Source organism: Podarcis erhardii, assembly GCF_964252035.2.
Source record: "Podarcis erhardii genome assembly, chromosome: 5".
In the NCBI taxonomy this organism is placed as follows: domain Eukaryota; kingdom Metazoa; phylum Chordata; class Lepidosauria; order Squamata; family Lacertidae; genus Podarcis; species Podarcis erhardii.
In genome coordinates this window covers 8,678,880-8,697,479 of record NC_138509.1, presented here as the reverse complement: position 1 = coordinate 8,697,479, position 18,600 = coordinate 8,678,880, and the positions used below count along the sequence as shown (strand labels likewise).

Here is an 18,600-nt window from a genome sequence, read left to right as displayed (position 1 = left end):
AGTGCTTCCCCATGTGGTGCAGCCAGAAACTCTAGCGGTCTACAGAGATGCTGTTGGAACCATGTCTTTGTATCCAGTATGGCAAATAGCTAAATTTATCATTGATGTAACACACTGGGCCACAAGAAGACACTCAGGAGACATTGTTGTGTCAAAGGTTCTTGGAAAATGGATTTGAAAATGAATGTACCCTTTCCAGTTAAATACAACATCCAAAGATCTCGTCACAAGGTTAGTAGCTACCCATTCACGACTTACTGTTCTCGTGAGCCAAAATGTTGTGGTTATTGACAAGCCTTGGACAGCTCATAGTTAGCAATTTTGGCGGATGTGCCGCAAACCAGTTTGAGCTGTCTCCTGAGTAAAGCTCGGCCCACTGCAGATTTCCTCCGAAACTCTCTGTGGAGGATGCCAGGCGCATTCCTTTCCATAGTCGACAACTCTTGAAGAGCTCAGGGGAGAAGAAAATGAGTCAAGGACCTATTTATGGCCGTAGACTTAAGCCAGAAAATATGTTGGTTAAGAAAAATCTCATTTTTGCCTTGCTCTCTTTCAATGCTGACATTAATGTGAATAAAAGTAAAATGTAGAATATTTATGACGAAAACAGACAGATTGGCACCAAAATGCTGAATCCGTTTTCTAAGAAGGGTGCCCTGCCCATTTCACAGCGGATCTTGGTGATTTCAATGGTAAGGTAAAGGTAAAGGGACCCCTGACCATTAGGTCCAGTCGTGGCCGACTCTGGGGTTGCGGCGCTCATCTCGCTTTATTGGCCGAGGGAGCCGGCGTACAGCTTCCAGGTCATATGGCCAGCATGACTAAGCCGCTTCTGGCGAACCAGAGCAGCGCACCGAAAAGCCGTTTACCTTCCCGCTGGAGCGGTACCTATTTATCTACTTGCACTTTGACATGCTTTCAAACTGCTAGGTTGGCAGGAGCTGGGACTGAGCAACGGGAGCTCACCCTGTCGCGGGGATTCGAACCGCCGACCTTCTGACCGGCAAGTCCTGGGCTCTGTGGTTTAACCCACAACGCCACCTGCGTCCCACGATTTCAATGGTACTTGGGGCCAAACTAAACACTATATTCAGGTGCACATATACCATTACCCTCATGGCCATTTTGTAAACAGAAAATGCTGCTTCTAGTGTTGTGATCCGTATGAGAAAAGGATGGTACTTTAATCATTTCCCCATTTATCTTCCTGCCCCTAAATGTAGGACTGAGCATGAACCTCCTGATCTTCTATGTGGCCCCAATTCTATGTGGACAGGACAATTCACCCTATGCCAGTCCCTGCACCTCAGGTGCATCCCCAAAATAATTTAGGGGCAAGGCTAAGAGCAGGCAAAGGCAACCTCGGCCCTCCAGGTGTTTTGAGACTACAGTTCCCATCATCCCTGACCACTGGTCCTGTTAGCTAGGGAGGATAGGACTTGTAGGCCCAAAACATCTGGAAGGCCGATTTTGCACTGATTTTGCATACAGGGAGGCTTGGACCTACTTTCTTCCAGCCGCCAGTCTGATAGGTCTCGGCCTTTTGTGCATGCTGCCGGATTTTATCTGATGTTATTATTTGAGGGCAGAAAGGAACCAAATGGAGGAAACAGGAGAAAACAGAGAAGAGGGGGTATTAAATGTATCAGTCTTCTTACATGCCCATCCAACCTTTCTCCCACCAATAAAAACTCAAAGTGCCACGGGTCCAAACACTGACCAGATTGAGACCTGCAAGGTTCACGTTTCTTTGGGCATGTATTCCAAAATGGCAAGGAAAAATGTTCCAAAAAATGCTGGCCATTGTTGGTAACAAAGAGGGTCCTGGGTCTGTTTTAAGCCCAATAAAACAGAGTAAGGGATGCGGGTGGCGCTGTGGGTTAAACCACAGAGCCTAGGACTTGCCAATCAGAAGGTCAGTGGTTCGAATCCCCGCAATGGGGTGAGCTACGGTTGCTCAGTCCCTGCTCCTGCCAACCTAGCAGTTCGAAAGCACGTCAAAGTGCAAGTAGATAACTAGGTACTGCTCTGGCGGGAAGGTAAACGGCGTTTCCGTGCGCTGCTCTGGTTCGCCAGAGGCGGCTTAGTCATGCTGGCCACATGACCCGGAAGCTGTACGCCGGCTCCCTCGGCCAATAAAGCGAGATGAGCACTGCAACCCCAGAGTCGGCCACGACTGGACCTAATGGTCAGGGGTCCCTTTACCTTTAAGAACAATAAAATCCAGAAAACGTGCTGTAAGACAAACTCTCTATTACTAATAACCAGCAAGTCTCTTCTTGGCGTTTCAATGTCTGTTGTATTAGGCTTGGTCAGAAAAGGTAGCTCTGTGGCACATTATACTCTAAAACAAGGTGGTCTTGGATTCACATATTGACTTTTTCTCACCCCAATTGGTTGCTGTAAGCAATGAACATAGGGAGCAGTTTCACCAAGAAATTTCTGCCAAGGAAAAGACGTATGAAGGCAGGTGGAGTCCCAGCATGCTGGCGTATTTCTTGTTAACATTAGGAAGAGATGCTAAAGAAGCAAAATGTAGCTGGAAAATAGCATCAGTAAAATTTTAGATATGTTCATTATTTAATAAATACAGTACTCCTGTTCACAGATACCTTTTTTCTTGCTTACATTAAAAATAAATTCTGTAGCACATTAGTGATGGGTCATAGACAAAAGGCAAAGTCGTTTCCAAGTTCAAAGCTATTTTGTGTAAGATACACCATACTTTTTGCATGAGATAAAATTCTGTGTTTTTTTGATCACACAGTGGATTTATTGAGGTAAAGTCAGGCCAAAGTCACATTTTGGTCTGATATTTTGATTCAGAATGGCACCTGGTGTCCAAATAGTGATGAAGTCCACCACCCCCACCTCAGAAAGCCTTGTGCTGAGTATGTCCATTATATCTTGAGAAGCGAGCCAACCCTATGCCAAAAAATGGGCAAATTCACATTAAAGTGACATTTCAGTCAGCCATCTTGATTCAAAATGGAGGACAGGGTTGGTAACTGACCAGTAGGATTACTATAACGTGGGTTTATTCCTGAAGATGGTTTAGAAGCTACAGCTAGTGCAGAAAGCAGCAGCCAGGATGTCAGCTACTATGTTTAAAGAGGACCATGTAGCCTGTCTCTGTTTCTGAGCCCAATTCAAGACCCTAATGCTGACAAATAAAGGCCTAAATGATTTTGGCCCAAAATTTCTGAAAGAACTCTCTATATAACCATGTGTTAAGATAGTCAGAAGCCCTTTCTGAAGATATGTGTTGGGGTGGCACAGAATAGAATCTTCCCATCTCATTCCTCATCTCAGGAATGACATCTCCTCAGAGGTTCATCTGACACCCAAAAGTGATTGCTCACTTTGGGGGGGGTTGGTTCAGACACATTTCTATGCCCGGGCTTTGAGTGGGGTTTAAGTTACTGTAGCAGTGTTTGTTGTAACCCACACTGAGGTCATCAGATGAAGAGTGAGCTTATTTATTTGTTTCATGAATAAAGAAAAGTCTTAACTTTTTATCTATCATCTATCTATCTATCTATCTATCTATCTATCTAATCTATCATCTATCTATCTATCTATCTATCTATCTATCTATCTATCTATTCCCCTTCATGGATCACTGCCTTGCTGTGGCAAAGGGGCTTGAATAACTCAGAGAAGCTATGAACTATGCCGAGCAGGGCACCCAAGAAGGACAGGTCATAGTGGAGAGTTTTGACCAAATGTGATCAAAATGGTGACAGCAACCACGAAATTAAAAGACGCCTTCTTCTTGGGAGAAAAGCAATGACAAACCTAGACAGCATCTTAAAAGGCAGAGACATCACCTTGCCAACAAAGGTCAATATAGTTAAAGCTGTGGTTTTCCTAGTAGTGAAGTATGGAAGTGAGAGCTGGACCATAAAGAAGGCTGATCGCCGAAGAATTGATACTTTTGAATTATGGTGCTGGAGAAGACTCTTGAGAGTCCCATGGACTGCAAGAAGATCAAACCTATCCATTCTGAAGGAAATCAGCCCTGAGTGCTCACTGGAAGGACAGATCGTGAAGCTGAGGCTCCAATACTTTGGCCACCTCATAAGAAGAGAAGACTCCCTGGAAAAGACCCTGATGTGGGGAAAGACTGAGGGCACAAGGAGAAGGGGATGACAGAGGATGAGATGGTTGGACAGTGTTCTCAAAGCTACAAACATGAGTCTGACCAAACTGCGGGAGGCAGTGGAAGACAGGAGTGCCTGGCGTGCTCTGGTCCATGGGGTCATGAAGAGTCGGACATGACTAAACAACTAAACAACAACAACAAATCTATATATTATAATAACAGTAAAATTTGGAGGTGTTCTGCATGCTTCTAGATCCAGCACAGTCACTGGAATCCCCAGTGATGTCACTGGTGAGGAGAACCGGCCACAAGTTATGGTGTACCTGGGCAGACATTGCTTCATCTGAAATATCAACTCTCACTGCCACCAACTCCAAAGCGGTTTTCTGTACATTTTTGCATGACTAACTTGGACATTCCTTTATTGTGGGGAAGGGGGAGGAAAGGAACATTCCATTGTGATTCATAGGCAACCTGGCTGCAGGTGCAGAGAAATGAACTTCAGAATCTCTAACTGGATAACATTAATAACACATATGTGCAGTGTGTGTGTGTGTGTGTGTGTGTGTGTGTGTGCGCGTGTGCCCAATGAAATAGTTTCCTCTTAAGAAGGAAAGGCTCCTGGGAATATCCCTTCCCATACACTTTTATTTATGCAAAATTCCTCACGGGCTCATGAGTATTTGTTCCTAAGTTAAGAGCACATAATACAGTTTTACGTGAGCCAAAATATAACAGAGTGGGGGGCGGGGTGGTTAAGGAGATCCCACTACGTGATTATCCTTTAGACTCTCCTGGAAAGGGAACATAGGAAATTTATTGGCCATAAATTTCTGTCATATGGCTTGTGCCCAGACATTGCTCATATCCTTGAAAAGAACAAGATTGAATTGGGGAGGAACTGGGTAACTTTTAAAGGGAATTAGTGTTTCTGATCCGCAAACAGAAGCAAATGAAATACGTGAAATGAAATAAGCAATATATGTGCAACTCAGTCATATGGGCAAGGTATTACAACCACTGCTACTTTTTGCACCAATCCCACCTTGTATAAGATAAACACAGTACCTCTCAAATGTATCATTGTTTTCTTCATTAAAGCCTTTTTCAACAGTCAATATTTATTGTTCTAGCAAACTTGATCCATTTCCTAATACCGAGCTTTTAGAAAGCTGCTGTTTGGGTCCCCGGTGTGTTTGGTTTCTTCAAACATTAACACACTGCTGAGAAATGAACCAGAAGTTATCCTTACCACGACTCTAGGGAGCATGTATATGAAGTGAGGCTGTCCATGAAATTGGCATATTCAAAATAGAAAGATAGTAATACTGCCAAAAATAACATTCAACATTTAACACATCTGTGGGCATTAGTCTCTGGGAAGGACACGAATAATCACATTGTCAACATAGATACCAACTGAATAAGCCAATTGGTGTGCAGCTTCCCAATAAATGTATAGAACATAAAAAGCAAAACATCATTGGCACATGAAGGAAGTACTGTATTTTTCGCTCTATAAGACGCACCAGACTATAAGACGCACCTAGTTTTTGGAGGAGGAAAACAAGAAAATAATTATTCTGAATCCCAGAAGCCAGAACAGCGCAGCAAAAGCAGTGATCCCTCTTGCTGTTCTGGCTTCTGGGATAGCTGCGCAGCCTGCATTCGCTCCTTAAGACGCACACACATTTCCCCTTACTTTTTAGGAGGGGAAAAGTGAGTCTTATAGAGCAAAAAATACGGTACTAGGATTCTTCTGGTACATTATGTTCCTTCCCCCTTACCAAGGTATTTGCAAATGAACACCACTGTGCGGGATACAAGAATCTGAATCTCTCCTCTGATAAAATCTTAAGCCTTTCACATGCAATGCAGTGATCAGTGCTTTGCAAGAGGAAATGTGTCACAGCCTCTGGTGCTTTTAAGTTGCATAACATCACAAGTTTTCCATGCTGAACATAGGAGCCAATTCCTAGCAGCCGAGGTCCCTTCGACCCTCCCCAAAGTTGATGGGCATTGCCATTCAAACAGTGTAGGCGCACCACATCATGTGACCAATTATGTTCCTCAACCCCCAATATTTTATTTAAGTTGGCACCCTTGATGCTGATGTCTCAGCACAAAATGCCTTTGAACCCTTCCAACATCTCTGGGTGCACCAAGACTTTCATGTACTTTGTGTTCATGAGAGATCCTTTCTGTCCCTCTGGCCCTGTTCTGCCAAGAACTGGCTTGGGGGAAATGCTTCTGTCATGGAGTTTCCACTTGAACCGCTCCTAAAAGGTAAGTGGGGGCACTGAAAGGTTCTCCTAAAGCCCATTTACACACTCGACTCCCTCAGCTTAAAGTGGGTCCAAAGCTCTCCTTCTGTGGCAGGGAAAGCTATTTATACGTTTTTGAAAGTTTAAACCCGCTCTGAAGTTGGATTAGCAATGGCAGATCCCTCACTAAACTATAGGCATCTAAACTAAGGATAGACAGCTGTTCTTGGCTGGGAATCCAGCTCTGAAATACACTTGATGTACATACATGGCTTCTTGGCTACCTCGTGGATGCCCATCTGTTATGCTGGCACTGTGCTTGCTTAGGCGATGGCCAGTCCTTTGCCCTTGGGTAATGCACAAAGCATTCACTGATGCCTAAGGCCAAGCAGTGTCACATGGCAGGAGATGTCTCCTTGAAGAAGTCTTCACATCTTTTCTTGGTGAATATGGCGAAAGCAATGCCTTCTTGCATTCCAGACACACCTGCTCACGACAAATCACCAAAATATAGGAGCAAACAAACAATAGAAGCTGTGGAATCCATAGAAACTCATGGCTGTCAACAATCGGACAGGTTCTGTTACACTGCATTCTTGAAATACATATGATTACCAATGGCGATATTAACATTAAAGGACCCGCCCTCAATCAGGCACCGGGACCAGCAGGACAAATCAAATTTCAAAGGAGTGAATGCAGCTGACATTCAAGATATCACTTGTAGAGGCGGCTCAAGAAGAGAAGGAGGGAACCTATACCTAACAGCCCCTTTTGCATAGCAGGAAAAAATGGCTTTAGATTATCTAGGGAGAGATAAAAGAGAGCGAGCAGAATTAGCGCACCTTTAAAGGGAGAGAAGTGTTAGAGATGAATCTATTTTCATCATTTAGGACCTGATCCAAAGCCCAACAAAGCTAACATATTTAGCGCTAAATTTACTGGGCTTTGAAGAAAATGACAACCTTGTATGCCCTCTTAAAATAGATACAGAGTGCTTAACGAAGACACTAACGGCAACCTCATGAGCTCTATAAACAGAGAGATGTAAAACAGGGTAGCTTTGTGTTTGGTGGCATTGTGGTGCACTATTGCACACCTGAGGGATGCGGGTGGTGCTGTGGGATAAACCACAGAGCCTACGACTTGCCGATCAGAAGGTCGGCGGTTCGAATCCCCGCGACGGGGTGAGCTCCCGTTGCTCGGTCCCTGCTCCTGCCAACCTAGCAGTTCGAAAGCACTTCAAAGTGCAAGTAGATAAATAGGTACCGCTCCGGCGGGAAGGTAAATGGCATTTCCGTGTGCTGCTCTGGTTCGCCAGAAGCGGCTTAGTCATGCTGGCCACATGAGCCGGAAGCTGTACGCCGGCTCCCTCGGCTAATAAAGCGAGATGAGCGCCGCAACCCCAGAGTCGGCCACGACTGGACCTAATGGTCAGGGGTCCCTTTATCCAGCACACCAGCTGGATAGAAATAGTCTTTCCTGCTGCAGGGCATGCTTTATTTTCTATCTGCTGCATTTAGGGACGGAGGAGGAAGTTATTAGCATGCTTTTCATAATGGGAGAACTGAACTTGGTGCTCCTGAACTTGCTTGCAGGTCGGGACACAATACCCCATCAGACTATGTACTGTTATGCATTTAGTTGGAAGGAATCCTGAGGGTCATCTAGTCCAATGCAGGAATCTCAACTAAAGCATCCATGACAGATGGCTACCCAACCTCTGTTTAGAAACCTGCAAGGAAGGAGAGTCCACCACCACCCCCAAGAGAGTCCATTCCACTGTCAAACTGCTCTTACAGTCAGGAAGTTATTCCTGTTGTTTAGTCGGAATCCCCTTTCTTGTAACTTGAAGCCATTGGTTTGAGTCCTACCTTCTAGAACAGGAAAAAAGATGCTTGCTCCATCTTCCATGTGACAGCCCTTTAGATACAGTGGTGCCTCGCAAGACAAAAAGAATCCGTTCCGCGATTCTCTTCGTCTAGCGGTTTTTTTGTCTTGCGAAGCAAGCCCATTGACGGCTTAGCGGATTAGCGCTATTAGTGGTTTAGCGGCTTTTAGCGGCTTAGCGGCTTAGCGGATTAGCTGATAAGCGGCTTAGCGGCTTAGAAAAAGGGGGGGAAAGGGAAAAAAACCTGCAGGAACTCGCAAGACATTTTCGTCTTGCGAAGCAAGCCCATAGGAAATTTGTTTTGCGAAGCACCTCCAAAACGGAAAACTCCTTCGTCTAGCGAGTTTTCCGTCTTGCGAGGCATTCGTCTTGCGGGGCACCACTGTATTAGAAGATGGAAATAATGTCTCCTCATTTCCAGGCCAAATACCCAGCTCCTTCAAGCATACCTCATAAGGCTTGGTTTCCAGCCCTTTGATCATCTTGGTTGCCCTCCTCTGCACACATTCCAGCTTGTCAATATTCTTCTTAAATTGTGGCGCCCAGAACTGGATACAATATTCCAGGTGTGGTCTGACCAAGGCAGAATTGTGTGGTACTATTACTTCCCTTGGTCTGGACACCATGCTCTTGGTCAGGTGGCTTCCACCACACCTCCTCATCCAGCCAGTCTCTGACATTTGTGAAAGAGCCAAGAAAGCTCTGAACATGAATTTGAGGACCCTTGAATAGGGAGGGAAGCGTCAATGCGAGCATTTGCTCAGACATAGCGACTTCATGCAAGTGGAGTGTTTTGCTTACATACTGCATTCAGCTCACATGAAGCATGGTCTCAACAACTGAGTCTCAACAACTGATCCACTGGGTAAGAGCTGTGTAGCTCATCTGGGCTGACGCTCCACCAAGTCTGTGGAGATTATGTTACAGATAGGTAGCCGTGTTGGTCTGCCATAGTCAAAACAAAACAAATTCCTTCCAGTAGCACCTTAAAGACCAACTAAGTCAGTTCTTGGTATGAGCTTTCGTGTGCATGCACACTTCTTCAGATACACTGAAACAGAAGTTTCCAGGGTCTGGAAACTTCTGTTTCAGTGTATCTGAAGAAGTGTGCATGCACACGAAAGCTCATACCAAGAACTGACTTAGTTGGTCTTTAAGGTGCTACTGGAAGGAATTTGTTTTGTTTTGACTGTGGAGATTATGTTCTTGCTCATAGTTTACTGCCAGCTCGCTCCTGACAACTAGACTGAATTTTGAGCTGAACCATCAGGGTTTTGAAGGCTCCAGCAATGAATATCGAGATGAAGGTCTCTTGTATCGAGCGGAACACACGTTTGCTACTGCCGCTGTTCCTTACCTTGCTTTCTTTTTCAGTATTGATAAAGGAGCTTGATCAGTTGTGCCTTGGCAGACTTTGGCCCCTGCTCTAATCCAATAGGAATTCATATATGGACAAGCAGTTGTTGTTTGCGTTCCCCTGGGAGGAAAAGTTGAACCCAGTAGCAAGAACTGTATGCACCTAGCTTTCAATACAGGGCCAGCCCACCCATGAGGCAGGCTGAGGCAGCTGCCTTGGGTGGCGGAAGGAGAGGGGCAGAGGAGTAGTAGGGGCTTCTCTGCACACTGCCTCTGCCACTGGCAGTGGCTTCCAGCGAGATCTCATTAAATCTCAGCAAAATCTCACTAGAGCTCATCAGAACCTGCTATCACCACCACTGCTTTGCAGGCACTGCCACACGACCCAGGTAAGGGAGGCTTTCTCAGGCAGCAAAATGGGGCACCCTGCCCCCCCCCCATTTCAACAACAGAGCTCAGCATCTGTTTAGGGAGATGTAGCAGAGCCTCTCTGATTATCAGGGCTGTTGGAGACAATAGCTGAAATGGGAAAGCTCAATATTTAAATAAGGTAAAGGGACCCCTGACAATTAAGTCCAGGCGTGAACGACTCTGGGGTTGTGGTGCTCATCTCACTTTAAAGACCGAGGGAGCTGGCATCTGTCCGCTTCCACAGTTTTTCTGGGTCATGTGGCCAGCATGACGAAGCCGCTTCTGGCAGTGCACGGAAACACCATTTACCTTCCCACCGGTATGCATAAATAAACGATGTTTGCGTAAAGTTCAGTACAAGCATTTATTCAACAGTTTGAAGCTACTAATAGTACTGGCTGTGCTATTGGTGTTTCTTCCAACCTGAGCAGCCCAATCCTTTGCATTTTTACTCAAGAGTTTGCTCAATAAGGCTTGATCTCAAAAACATGGGGGCCAGAACTCAGCAGCAGAGGATGCTTGGGGTGTAGCAAGTCCCAGGTTCAACCCTTCAGCTTCATAGTTAAAAGCATCTCAGCCAGCATTAGAGATCTTGGAGTCTCACTTCTGCAGTAGACCAAGCGGCCTAGATCAATCAGTGGTCCGACTTGGTAGTAGGCAGAGTCTAATGGACACAAAGCTGGAGGCAGGCAGAGAATTCAATAGTCACATTTTCACGGGGTGGAGACCTGCTCATAGTGATGTCTGCATTAATGCCCACTGCATTCAATCCAGCCCCAGGTTGGAAGCGGTACAACAAAAAGTGGTGGAAAGCAATCCTTTCCTTCCCCGCTGGACTCAAAAAAGGAGGGGAATTACTTATGCCCGGTCTTGTCCTGGTGTAGATTTCCTGTATTTGTGGGGATGTTTGAGAAATGGGGGAAATGGGATTCAATGAAGGCTACACCGTTTCTGCACGCAATTTAATGTGTTGGTGCTGACCTTCAAAGCTCTAAACAACCTCAGTCCTGTACACGTGAAGTAGTGTCTCCACCCCCATCATTCAGCCTGGATGCTGAGGTCCAGCTCTGAGGGCCTTCTGGCAGTTCCCTCATTGCGAGAAGTGAGGTTACAGGGAACCAGGTAGAGGGCCTTCTCCGTAGTGGCGCCCACCCTGTAGAATGCCGTGTCAGATGACAAGGAAATGAACAACTGACATTTAGAAGACATCTGAAGGCAGCCCTGTATAGGGAAGTTTTTAATGTTTGAAGTTTTACTGAGTTTAATGAGCGTGGGTGGCGCTGTGGGTTAAACCACAGAGCCTAGGGCTTGCCAATCAGAAGGTCAGCAGTTGTTCGAATCCACATGACAGGGTGAGCTCCCGTTGCTCAGTCCCTGCTCCTGCCAACCTAGCAGTTCAAAAGCATGCCAAAAAGTGCAAGTAGATAAATAGGTACCACTCCGGCAGGAAGGTAAACGGCGTTTCCGTGCGCTGCTCTGGTTCGCCAGAAGCGGCTTAGTCATGCTGGCCACATGAGCCGGAAGCTGTACGCCGGCTCCCTTGGCCAATAAAGCAAGATGAGCGCCGCAACCCCAGAGTCGGCCACGACTGGACCTAATGGTCAGGGTTCCCTTTACCTTTAAGCTGCCCAGAGTGGTTGGGGAAACCCAGTCAGGTGGGTGGCTTCTGATGATGTTCCTCCTCCCCCAGGCTACCCATGCCCCATCCAGAATTCTACCCAGTTTAGGGGTGGAACTGTGGGCAGATCTCTGCTAAAGGAGCATCTTAGCTGATAGAGCCTTTACACAGAGAATGGTGGCATCTCTGATGTTTTCAGAGATGGTGGATTTGAATTCTGGTGACATCAAGTCTTTCATCTCAACCCAATGCCCATCCATCAATTACCTAGTGAGTGTAGTACCATTAACTATTTATTCAGCAGTTAACTATTCAAATACATGCTCTTCTGAGCAAGAAAACAACTGGTGTACAAAATGTGGCCAATGGAATATGATAATCAGAACATGCTAAGCAGGCAGTGTTACAAAGGTACTGCTCTTTAGCATGGAAACGAGCCAGAGGTAATAAAACCACCATAAAAACATCAATATGACATATGGCAAAGCATTGGCTTTTTATGGCTACAACTTGTAATGAACTGGAAAACAACCCGAGCTGCCATTTTTACTTACGACTCTTGTTAAGTGGATCTTCAGCTTGCTTTAATATGAAAGCAATTGATGGAAATGTGATTAATGTGACAAAAGCCACATGGGAAGGTATATGCCTGTCTGTAGATCAACCCCCAATTAAAATAAAACTGAACTAAAAAGCGTTATGATGGCGGAAGTAATGTATGAATTTATCAAAGTGTGTTGCAACATTTCAGCATAGCTTTTGAACTGAATGGCTGAAAGCGAGTGTCACCCAAGTCTTTCCTGAAGTGATTATTTAATACTCTCCAGTTCTGAAGTTTAAAGCACCAGAGGAGGGGAAAACCCTTTCAACATCTGTGTTCAAGTGAGCTGAGAGCCTGAGAGTGATTTAAGGTAACAGTGTGGAAAGGATGACTGCTCACCTGGCAGTCACCTCTTCTTTCACACTGCCAGCCCATTCATAAGGGCAGCTCTGGTGTGGCCAGACAATTCACCCATTTTGCCAAAGGAAAAGCAACAGTGGCCCCTTTTCTCCTGCCCAAAAAACCCCCCATCTGGTTGTGAACCCATGGATTCTGATAATGCATATGGTAGAAAATGTATGGATCCACAGAGGATTCTGGGTAAATACACATTAATAACAGTACTGGTGTCACAAAGCTTTTCCTGGCCATTTCCTCTTACTGATCAGAAATTTTCAAAAATTTGCCTTAATTAGAACCAGCAAAGGCTGCATCTCTGACAATCTGTAGCAGTGTAAATATGTTACATTCAATTATTATTATTATAATTATTAAAGATGAGTTTTTAAAACGGAATTTTCAAGTTTATGCCAAAATCCTCATTTCCCCCATATTTCATACCACTTCACAACTTGATTACCGACCCCACACTTTTAAAAACTGCAATATTTTGATAAAGTTCTCACTTTGAGAAGGCTGAAAAGTACAAGACGGGGGGGGGGGGGGAGTTTAGAAACACTTTGAACTTTTGACATTTGAGGCCAAGTTCACAGGTCAGATTGACAAGGGATTTTTGTTTCTGCTACACTAATGCCACTTCTGTGACTGTAGTTCACCATATAGCTGAAGTTCCTATATTCATTAAGAGATTCTGGTAACTTTTAGCAGAACCCTTGGCCTGAACAATACTATTTTTGTTAAAATAAATGAAGTCGCAGTCTGTTGTCTTGTATCATTAGTTCAGAAAAATGTGTATCAAAATTTGGTAGAACACAGGCTGCATATACACTACAAATAATCCTGGGAACTGTAATTTATCCATCACATAGCTAAACCCCCAGCACTCTTAACAATATTCTTTGGGGGAAGTTATGTGCTTTAACACATAAATGGGACACGGGTGGCACTGTGGGTTAAACCACAGAGCCTAGACTTGCCGATCAGGAGGTTGGCGGTTTGAATCCCCGCAATGGGGTGAGCTCCCGTTGCTCAGTCCCTGCTCCTGCCAACCTAGCAGTTCAAAAGCATGTCAAAGTGCAAGTAGATACATAGGTACCACTCCGGCGGGAAGGTAAACAGCGTTTCCGTGTGCTGCTCTGGTTTGCCAGAAGCGGCGTAGTCATGCTGGCCACATGACCCGGAAGCTGTACGCCGCTCCCTTGGCCAATAACGCGAGATGAGCACCGCAACCCCAGAGTCAGGGTCCCTTTACCTTTACGTGCTTTAAAAGAATGGCGAGTACGCTTCCACATTCTGCTTTTTTAAATTCAATAGGAATAGTGGATATGGAGATCATATTCCCTGCTGTCCTGAGCCACATAGAGACAACATACACCTGAAGGTGTGGAGTGGAGTCAACTATTTCAGTAATTCTAAGTGCAATCCTAACAGTTCAGTGGGATGTCCTAGCTAGGAACTGTGCTTGAGACTGGCACATAAGCCTCCATCCCACACAAGTAAAAATCACCTAGATTTCATTAGCACTCCCCTTTGAGAATGGCCGATTGAATGGTGGAACTTATTTCTGAATAATGACACCCAGAATCAAGGCTGTATTCACTATCCCAGCTGGCACAGGGACGAGTTGCTGCTTATGGCTGCTCAAATTATGTCAATGACCAATAAATCAAACGAATACATAAATACATAATTTGCATTGGGAAACACCTGTCATTGGTACCTTCAAAGGCCTCTGCAAGATTATCAGGGGCAGGTGGCACCCGTAAGACTCGCCCTGAATCCGTCTTCTCACAAAACCTTTATGGTGTCCATGTTAACACACAACCATCAAAGCAGAAGAGTTTATTGCATTTGTAGTAGAAATGTTTCAAATAACAGCTGTGGCACTTTAGGAAAACATATGCTCAGTAGATATTTCGCTGTGTCAACCTGAGGTGTGCAGCTACAATACGGGCGACAGACAGACCAAACCTACCTGGCAAAATTCAATCGTGGTTTCACCTTTGATTCACAGCACGTTCCCTTTGCTCATGTAGAAGCCGGATTGATTTCTCCAAATTGACACCACCATTTTGTAATCTATAGAACATCTCCGGTGACAACCCCAAGCCATGTAAACAAAAACTCCTTGGGCACAATTTTGTGTAAGCTCCATTGGAATGAATGAGAGACATGTCAGAGCATCGCCGTTCTAAAGTGTGTTCCAAGATACAGGTACCCAGATATTGGTATCAAATCTAGTGATCCTGGTTATTTAGGTATCCAGAAAAGCTAAGGAGGAGATTCAAAATTAAATGGGAGTGCCCATGTCCGATGTATTTGGCAGTGTCACCGAGACTGGTGAGCAATCTAGGTGAGCAAAGAATTTGTAAGGTTTGTGGCAAGTAAGTTGTGGCAGCCAGCATCTACGTGGAAATACGTTCCTCTGAATTTAATGGGATTTAAACACATTAAACATGCTTATAATTTATATTTATTTATTTATAAAATTAATATCCCGCTGAAATTTAGACTATGCCTACTGCAGATAATGTGGAGGTACATGAAAATCCCTCGGCAATAATTAAGAAAGGCCAGATTCTTCAAACCATGAGCTAATACACAGGCAAAAAAAATTTACACACCGATAATGGTAAAAAAGAACAGAGGCCTTAATAAGACAGGCTGTGAATGGAAAATGTCGTCCTTCCATCACACGTCAGTTTGCGTTCTATCATGCGAGGAGGATGGCAAAGTACTGTCGTTTTTGTTTCATTTTTCGACCCACTTCCCATAGAACACCAATGCTCATCACTTCTTTCGGTGACTTTTACCACAGAACACTCAGCACACCTGCATTATCCTATGTGCAGCACTGGCATACCTGTGGTTAGGAATGACCATTTAAGAGATGTGGCTATAATAGGTCACATTTCTAACCCCAAATCCTATTGCTCAGGGTTACCGTATTTTTCGCTCTATAGGATGCACTTTTTCCCCTCCAAAAATTAAGGGGAAATGTGTGCGCCCTATGGAGCGAATGCAGGCTCCTTGGCTTCAGCGATAGCAACGCGAAGCCTCCGAAGCGCAGAGGGAGCACTCTCTCCACACTCTGGAGGCCACGCGTTGCTTTCGCTGAAGCCTGGAGAGCGAGAGGGGTCAGTGCACACTGACCCCTCTCGCTCTCCTGGCTTCAGGGATAGCCGCCTGAAGCCTTTGGAGCGCAGCGGGAACTTGCGCTGCGCTCCGAAGGCTTCGGGTTCCTTTCGCTGAAGCCAGGAGAGCAAGACTCTCCTGGCTTCAGCAGAGAGGAGGAGCTGTGCAGTGCCCCTTCAGTGAAGCGGGAGGAGAAATGGAAGGGGCTCCGTTTCTCCGGCCGCTTCGCTGAAGGGGCGCTGAGCAGAGAGGGGGAGAAATTTTTTTCCCTGTTCTCCCACTCCTATGGTCCGGTGTGTCCCATAGAGCGAAAAATACGGTAATTGGGTATCGTGGAGGTAATTGGGTATTGTGGAGGTGAGTAGAGTTCTGCCTCCCTCTTCCCCTACCCTCTCTCTTGGGGCAACTATCTTGCGCAGCTTACTGATGGGTTTCTGCACAGGCCCTGGAACTGAGACAAAAAGAGCATGTGCACCTCTAGTGCGGTGGTGCTGATATAGCTTGGCTGTTTCGCCTCACCATTTTGCATTAGTTTTATCTGAAGCTACAGTATTACCCGTGCAACAGAATCACACAGAAAGGGAGAACAGAGCTTTTGACGCCTGTTTAAAAATAACCCTAAAAGAGGTCACAACATGCTACAGACCTAAGTGAGGGAGTTGTGTCGCTAGTGGCATTTCACCTGGCACACACAAATGAATCTCACATGGAGGAAACTGCACTTCCCCAGCAATTAAAAAGAATTATGTTGCATAGTTTGAATCCTTGAAAAATGCACTGTTTATAGACAACAGATTTGCTACTCTGAGGAGGGGACTGGATGGATTCTCTGCATCACGTGAGTAATAGCTGCACACTTATTGTGCAAAAAAGGGTCTTCTGGAAATACTATCCATGCAGTGGGCGTGATCTCAAATGTAAGCTCTCCTTCAGAAGTAAACTTAACCACTGTTGCATATTTGATTTTTGGCAGTTTCATGAGTGAAATCAATAAGCACCAGCTATTTGTTTAAAGTCCCTTCTTGTTGGAAAATAATCTGTGATTTCTTTTGCAAAGAACAAGATTTGTTGAACAATCTTGAGAACAAAGACAGAAAGAAACACAGGAGAAGAGCCTAGAAAAGAAGAGGAGCAGAAAGCCATTGTAACAAACCAAACAAATATATGACATTCAAGATCCTAAATAAAGTACTGTTAAAAGCTATATTTCTTATATTTGAGAACCTAGCATCTATAACAACCTGGAAAAAAAATCTTTATTTTTTGATCAAAAATATGTATAGAAATGCCTGTTTTTGAGACAAATATCATACATTTTTTTTCTTTTAAAAAATAAATTAAATATACATGTCTTCTGTTAAAACTCTATATAGATTTTAAAAGGTTTAGATCATTGGAAAATATGGTCCAGTTTTGCTGTATCCCCACCCCACCCCAAACTGAAATGAATTAAATAACAAAATGATCCCCCTTTCCCCTCCCTCCTCTTCCCCCATGCCCACAAGTGCATATTCAGCATATTCATAATTCCCTGGAGTCAATTTTTATTCTTCTTTTAAGAACCGTCTTTAACTTGTTTTGTATTATCAATTGTCAGCTCAGAGGCACACCACTATAAATCTTGAAAAATCTGACAATCGCAGACGAGGGCAGCATAACGGGATTGTGTTTCTTCCTTTCTTTCGTGTTCACAAAAACCAGCATGATTATCCTTATTATAATTAAATATAAATATAGCGAGTTGGACAACATTGTCCTTTGCTTTTGGGGCAATTGGGGGAAAGGGGAGCCAAGTCCTTTAAAAGGAAGCCCCCCCCCCCCCGGCCAAAAAGTGTCACTCATTCACAACTAGCTTGTTTATTGCTAACTATCAGGCAGCATTATGCAACTTTAAATAGAACTCTCTCCCCCGGAAAGCGCCACAGTGGCCTTTTTCGTCTTTTGCACTGTCACTCAAATGCTTCTGTGTCTATGTTCTGCTTTGCATCGGGCCTTTTCTGCGTGTGCCAAAGGATGGAGCCACGCTGGCCTCGGGCTTCCACAGGTGGCTGAAGGACAGAAGCAGTGACCAAGGTTGGGGGTGGGCGGACAGGGTTAGGCCCAGCTTCCCTTTCCCTTCTCCCTCTGACTTTTGCAACAAGAGTTTCCCATTTTCCAGGGACGCAAGCATTTGCCTTTGGGAATTCCTTCATCATTCCTTTGTCACAGTAACAACAAACGGCAACAGCAGCAACAACAAAACCCTTTCTCCGCATTTCTCTCCAAAATCGCTTCTTCTTTTTTGGGGAATAAATGGTTTTGTTCAATTTGGTTTCTTTCCCCCCCGCCCCACCTTTCTGACTCAAAGAAGTCTGCATAGAGTGTACCGCAGGATAAACTCCGCGTAGCCTTTTAGCACTGGTAATGAATGTGCTGGTGTTGGTGAACTTTGCCTTCGATGTGTGAATGCGTGTGAGTGTGGATGTCCGTGTAAATCTTTGGGTACATTTTGGAAGCCATGTTTGGGGCCAGGGCAGACCCTTGGCTCAGCAGCTGCTGCTGTTGCTGCTGCTGCTGAGCTCCTACATATTCCTCGTAGTTTATGGAGGAGATGCAGTCTTTGTCGGGGACTTGCGGCACACAGACCCGGTCCCGGGGGTGCGGCCTGTGCATAGGCGCTGCCGCGGGAGGAGAGCATGGCTTCTTCTTGGTCTGGCAGAGCCACAGAAGGATTGTTCCAAAGATGAAGACAGCTCCAGCTGGGATTCCAATGATCACAGGCCAGGGAAGGCTGCTGGCAGAAGGAGCCACGGGAGGGCTGGGTGGCTTAGGATCTGGACGGGAACAGAAAGAGAGAGCAAGAGAGCAAAAAGGTTAATTAGAAGCAGGCCAGGGAGATTC

The 18,600-nt window shown here is 45.1% G+C and overlaps 2 protein-coding genes across 2 annotated transcripts in view; one reads left to right on the top strand and one right to left on the bottom strand.

Moving 5' to 3' along the window:
* SPON2 (spondin 2) overlaps positions 1-18,600 on the top strand; it is a 130,079-nt gene that overhangs the window by 81,315 nt on the left and 30,164 nt on the right. The gene's annotated exons all lie outside the window — the stretch shown is intronic.
* FGFRL1 (fibroblast growth factor receptor like 1) overlaps positions 14,413-18,600 on the bottom strand; it is a 175,908-nt gene continuing 171,720 nt past the window's right edge. Inside the window, exon 7 of the mRNA XM_081860981.1 lies at positions 14,413-18,533. Within this exon, the coding sequence (XP_081717107.1) occupies positions 18,112-18,533 (422 nt within the window). The 3' untranslated portion in view covers positions 14,413-18,111. The remainder of the gene's footprint in view (positions 18,534-18,600) is intronic.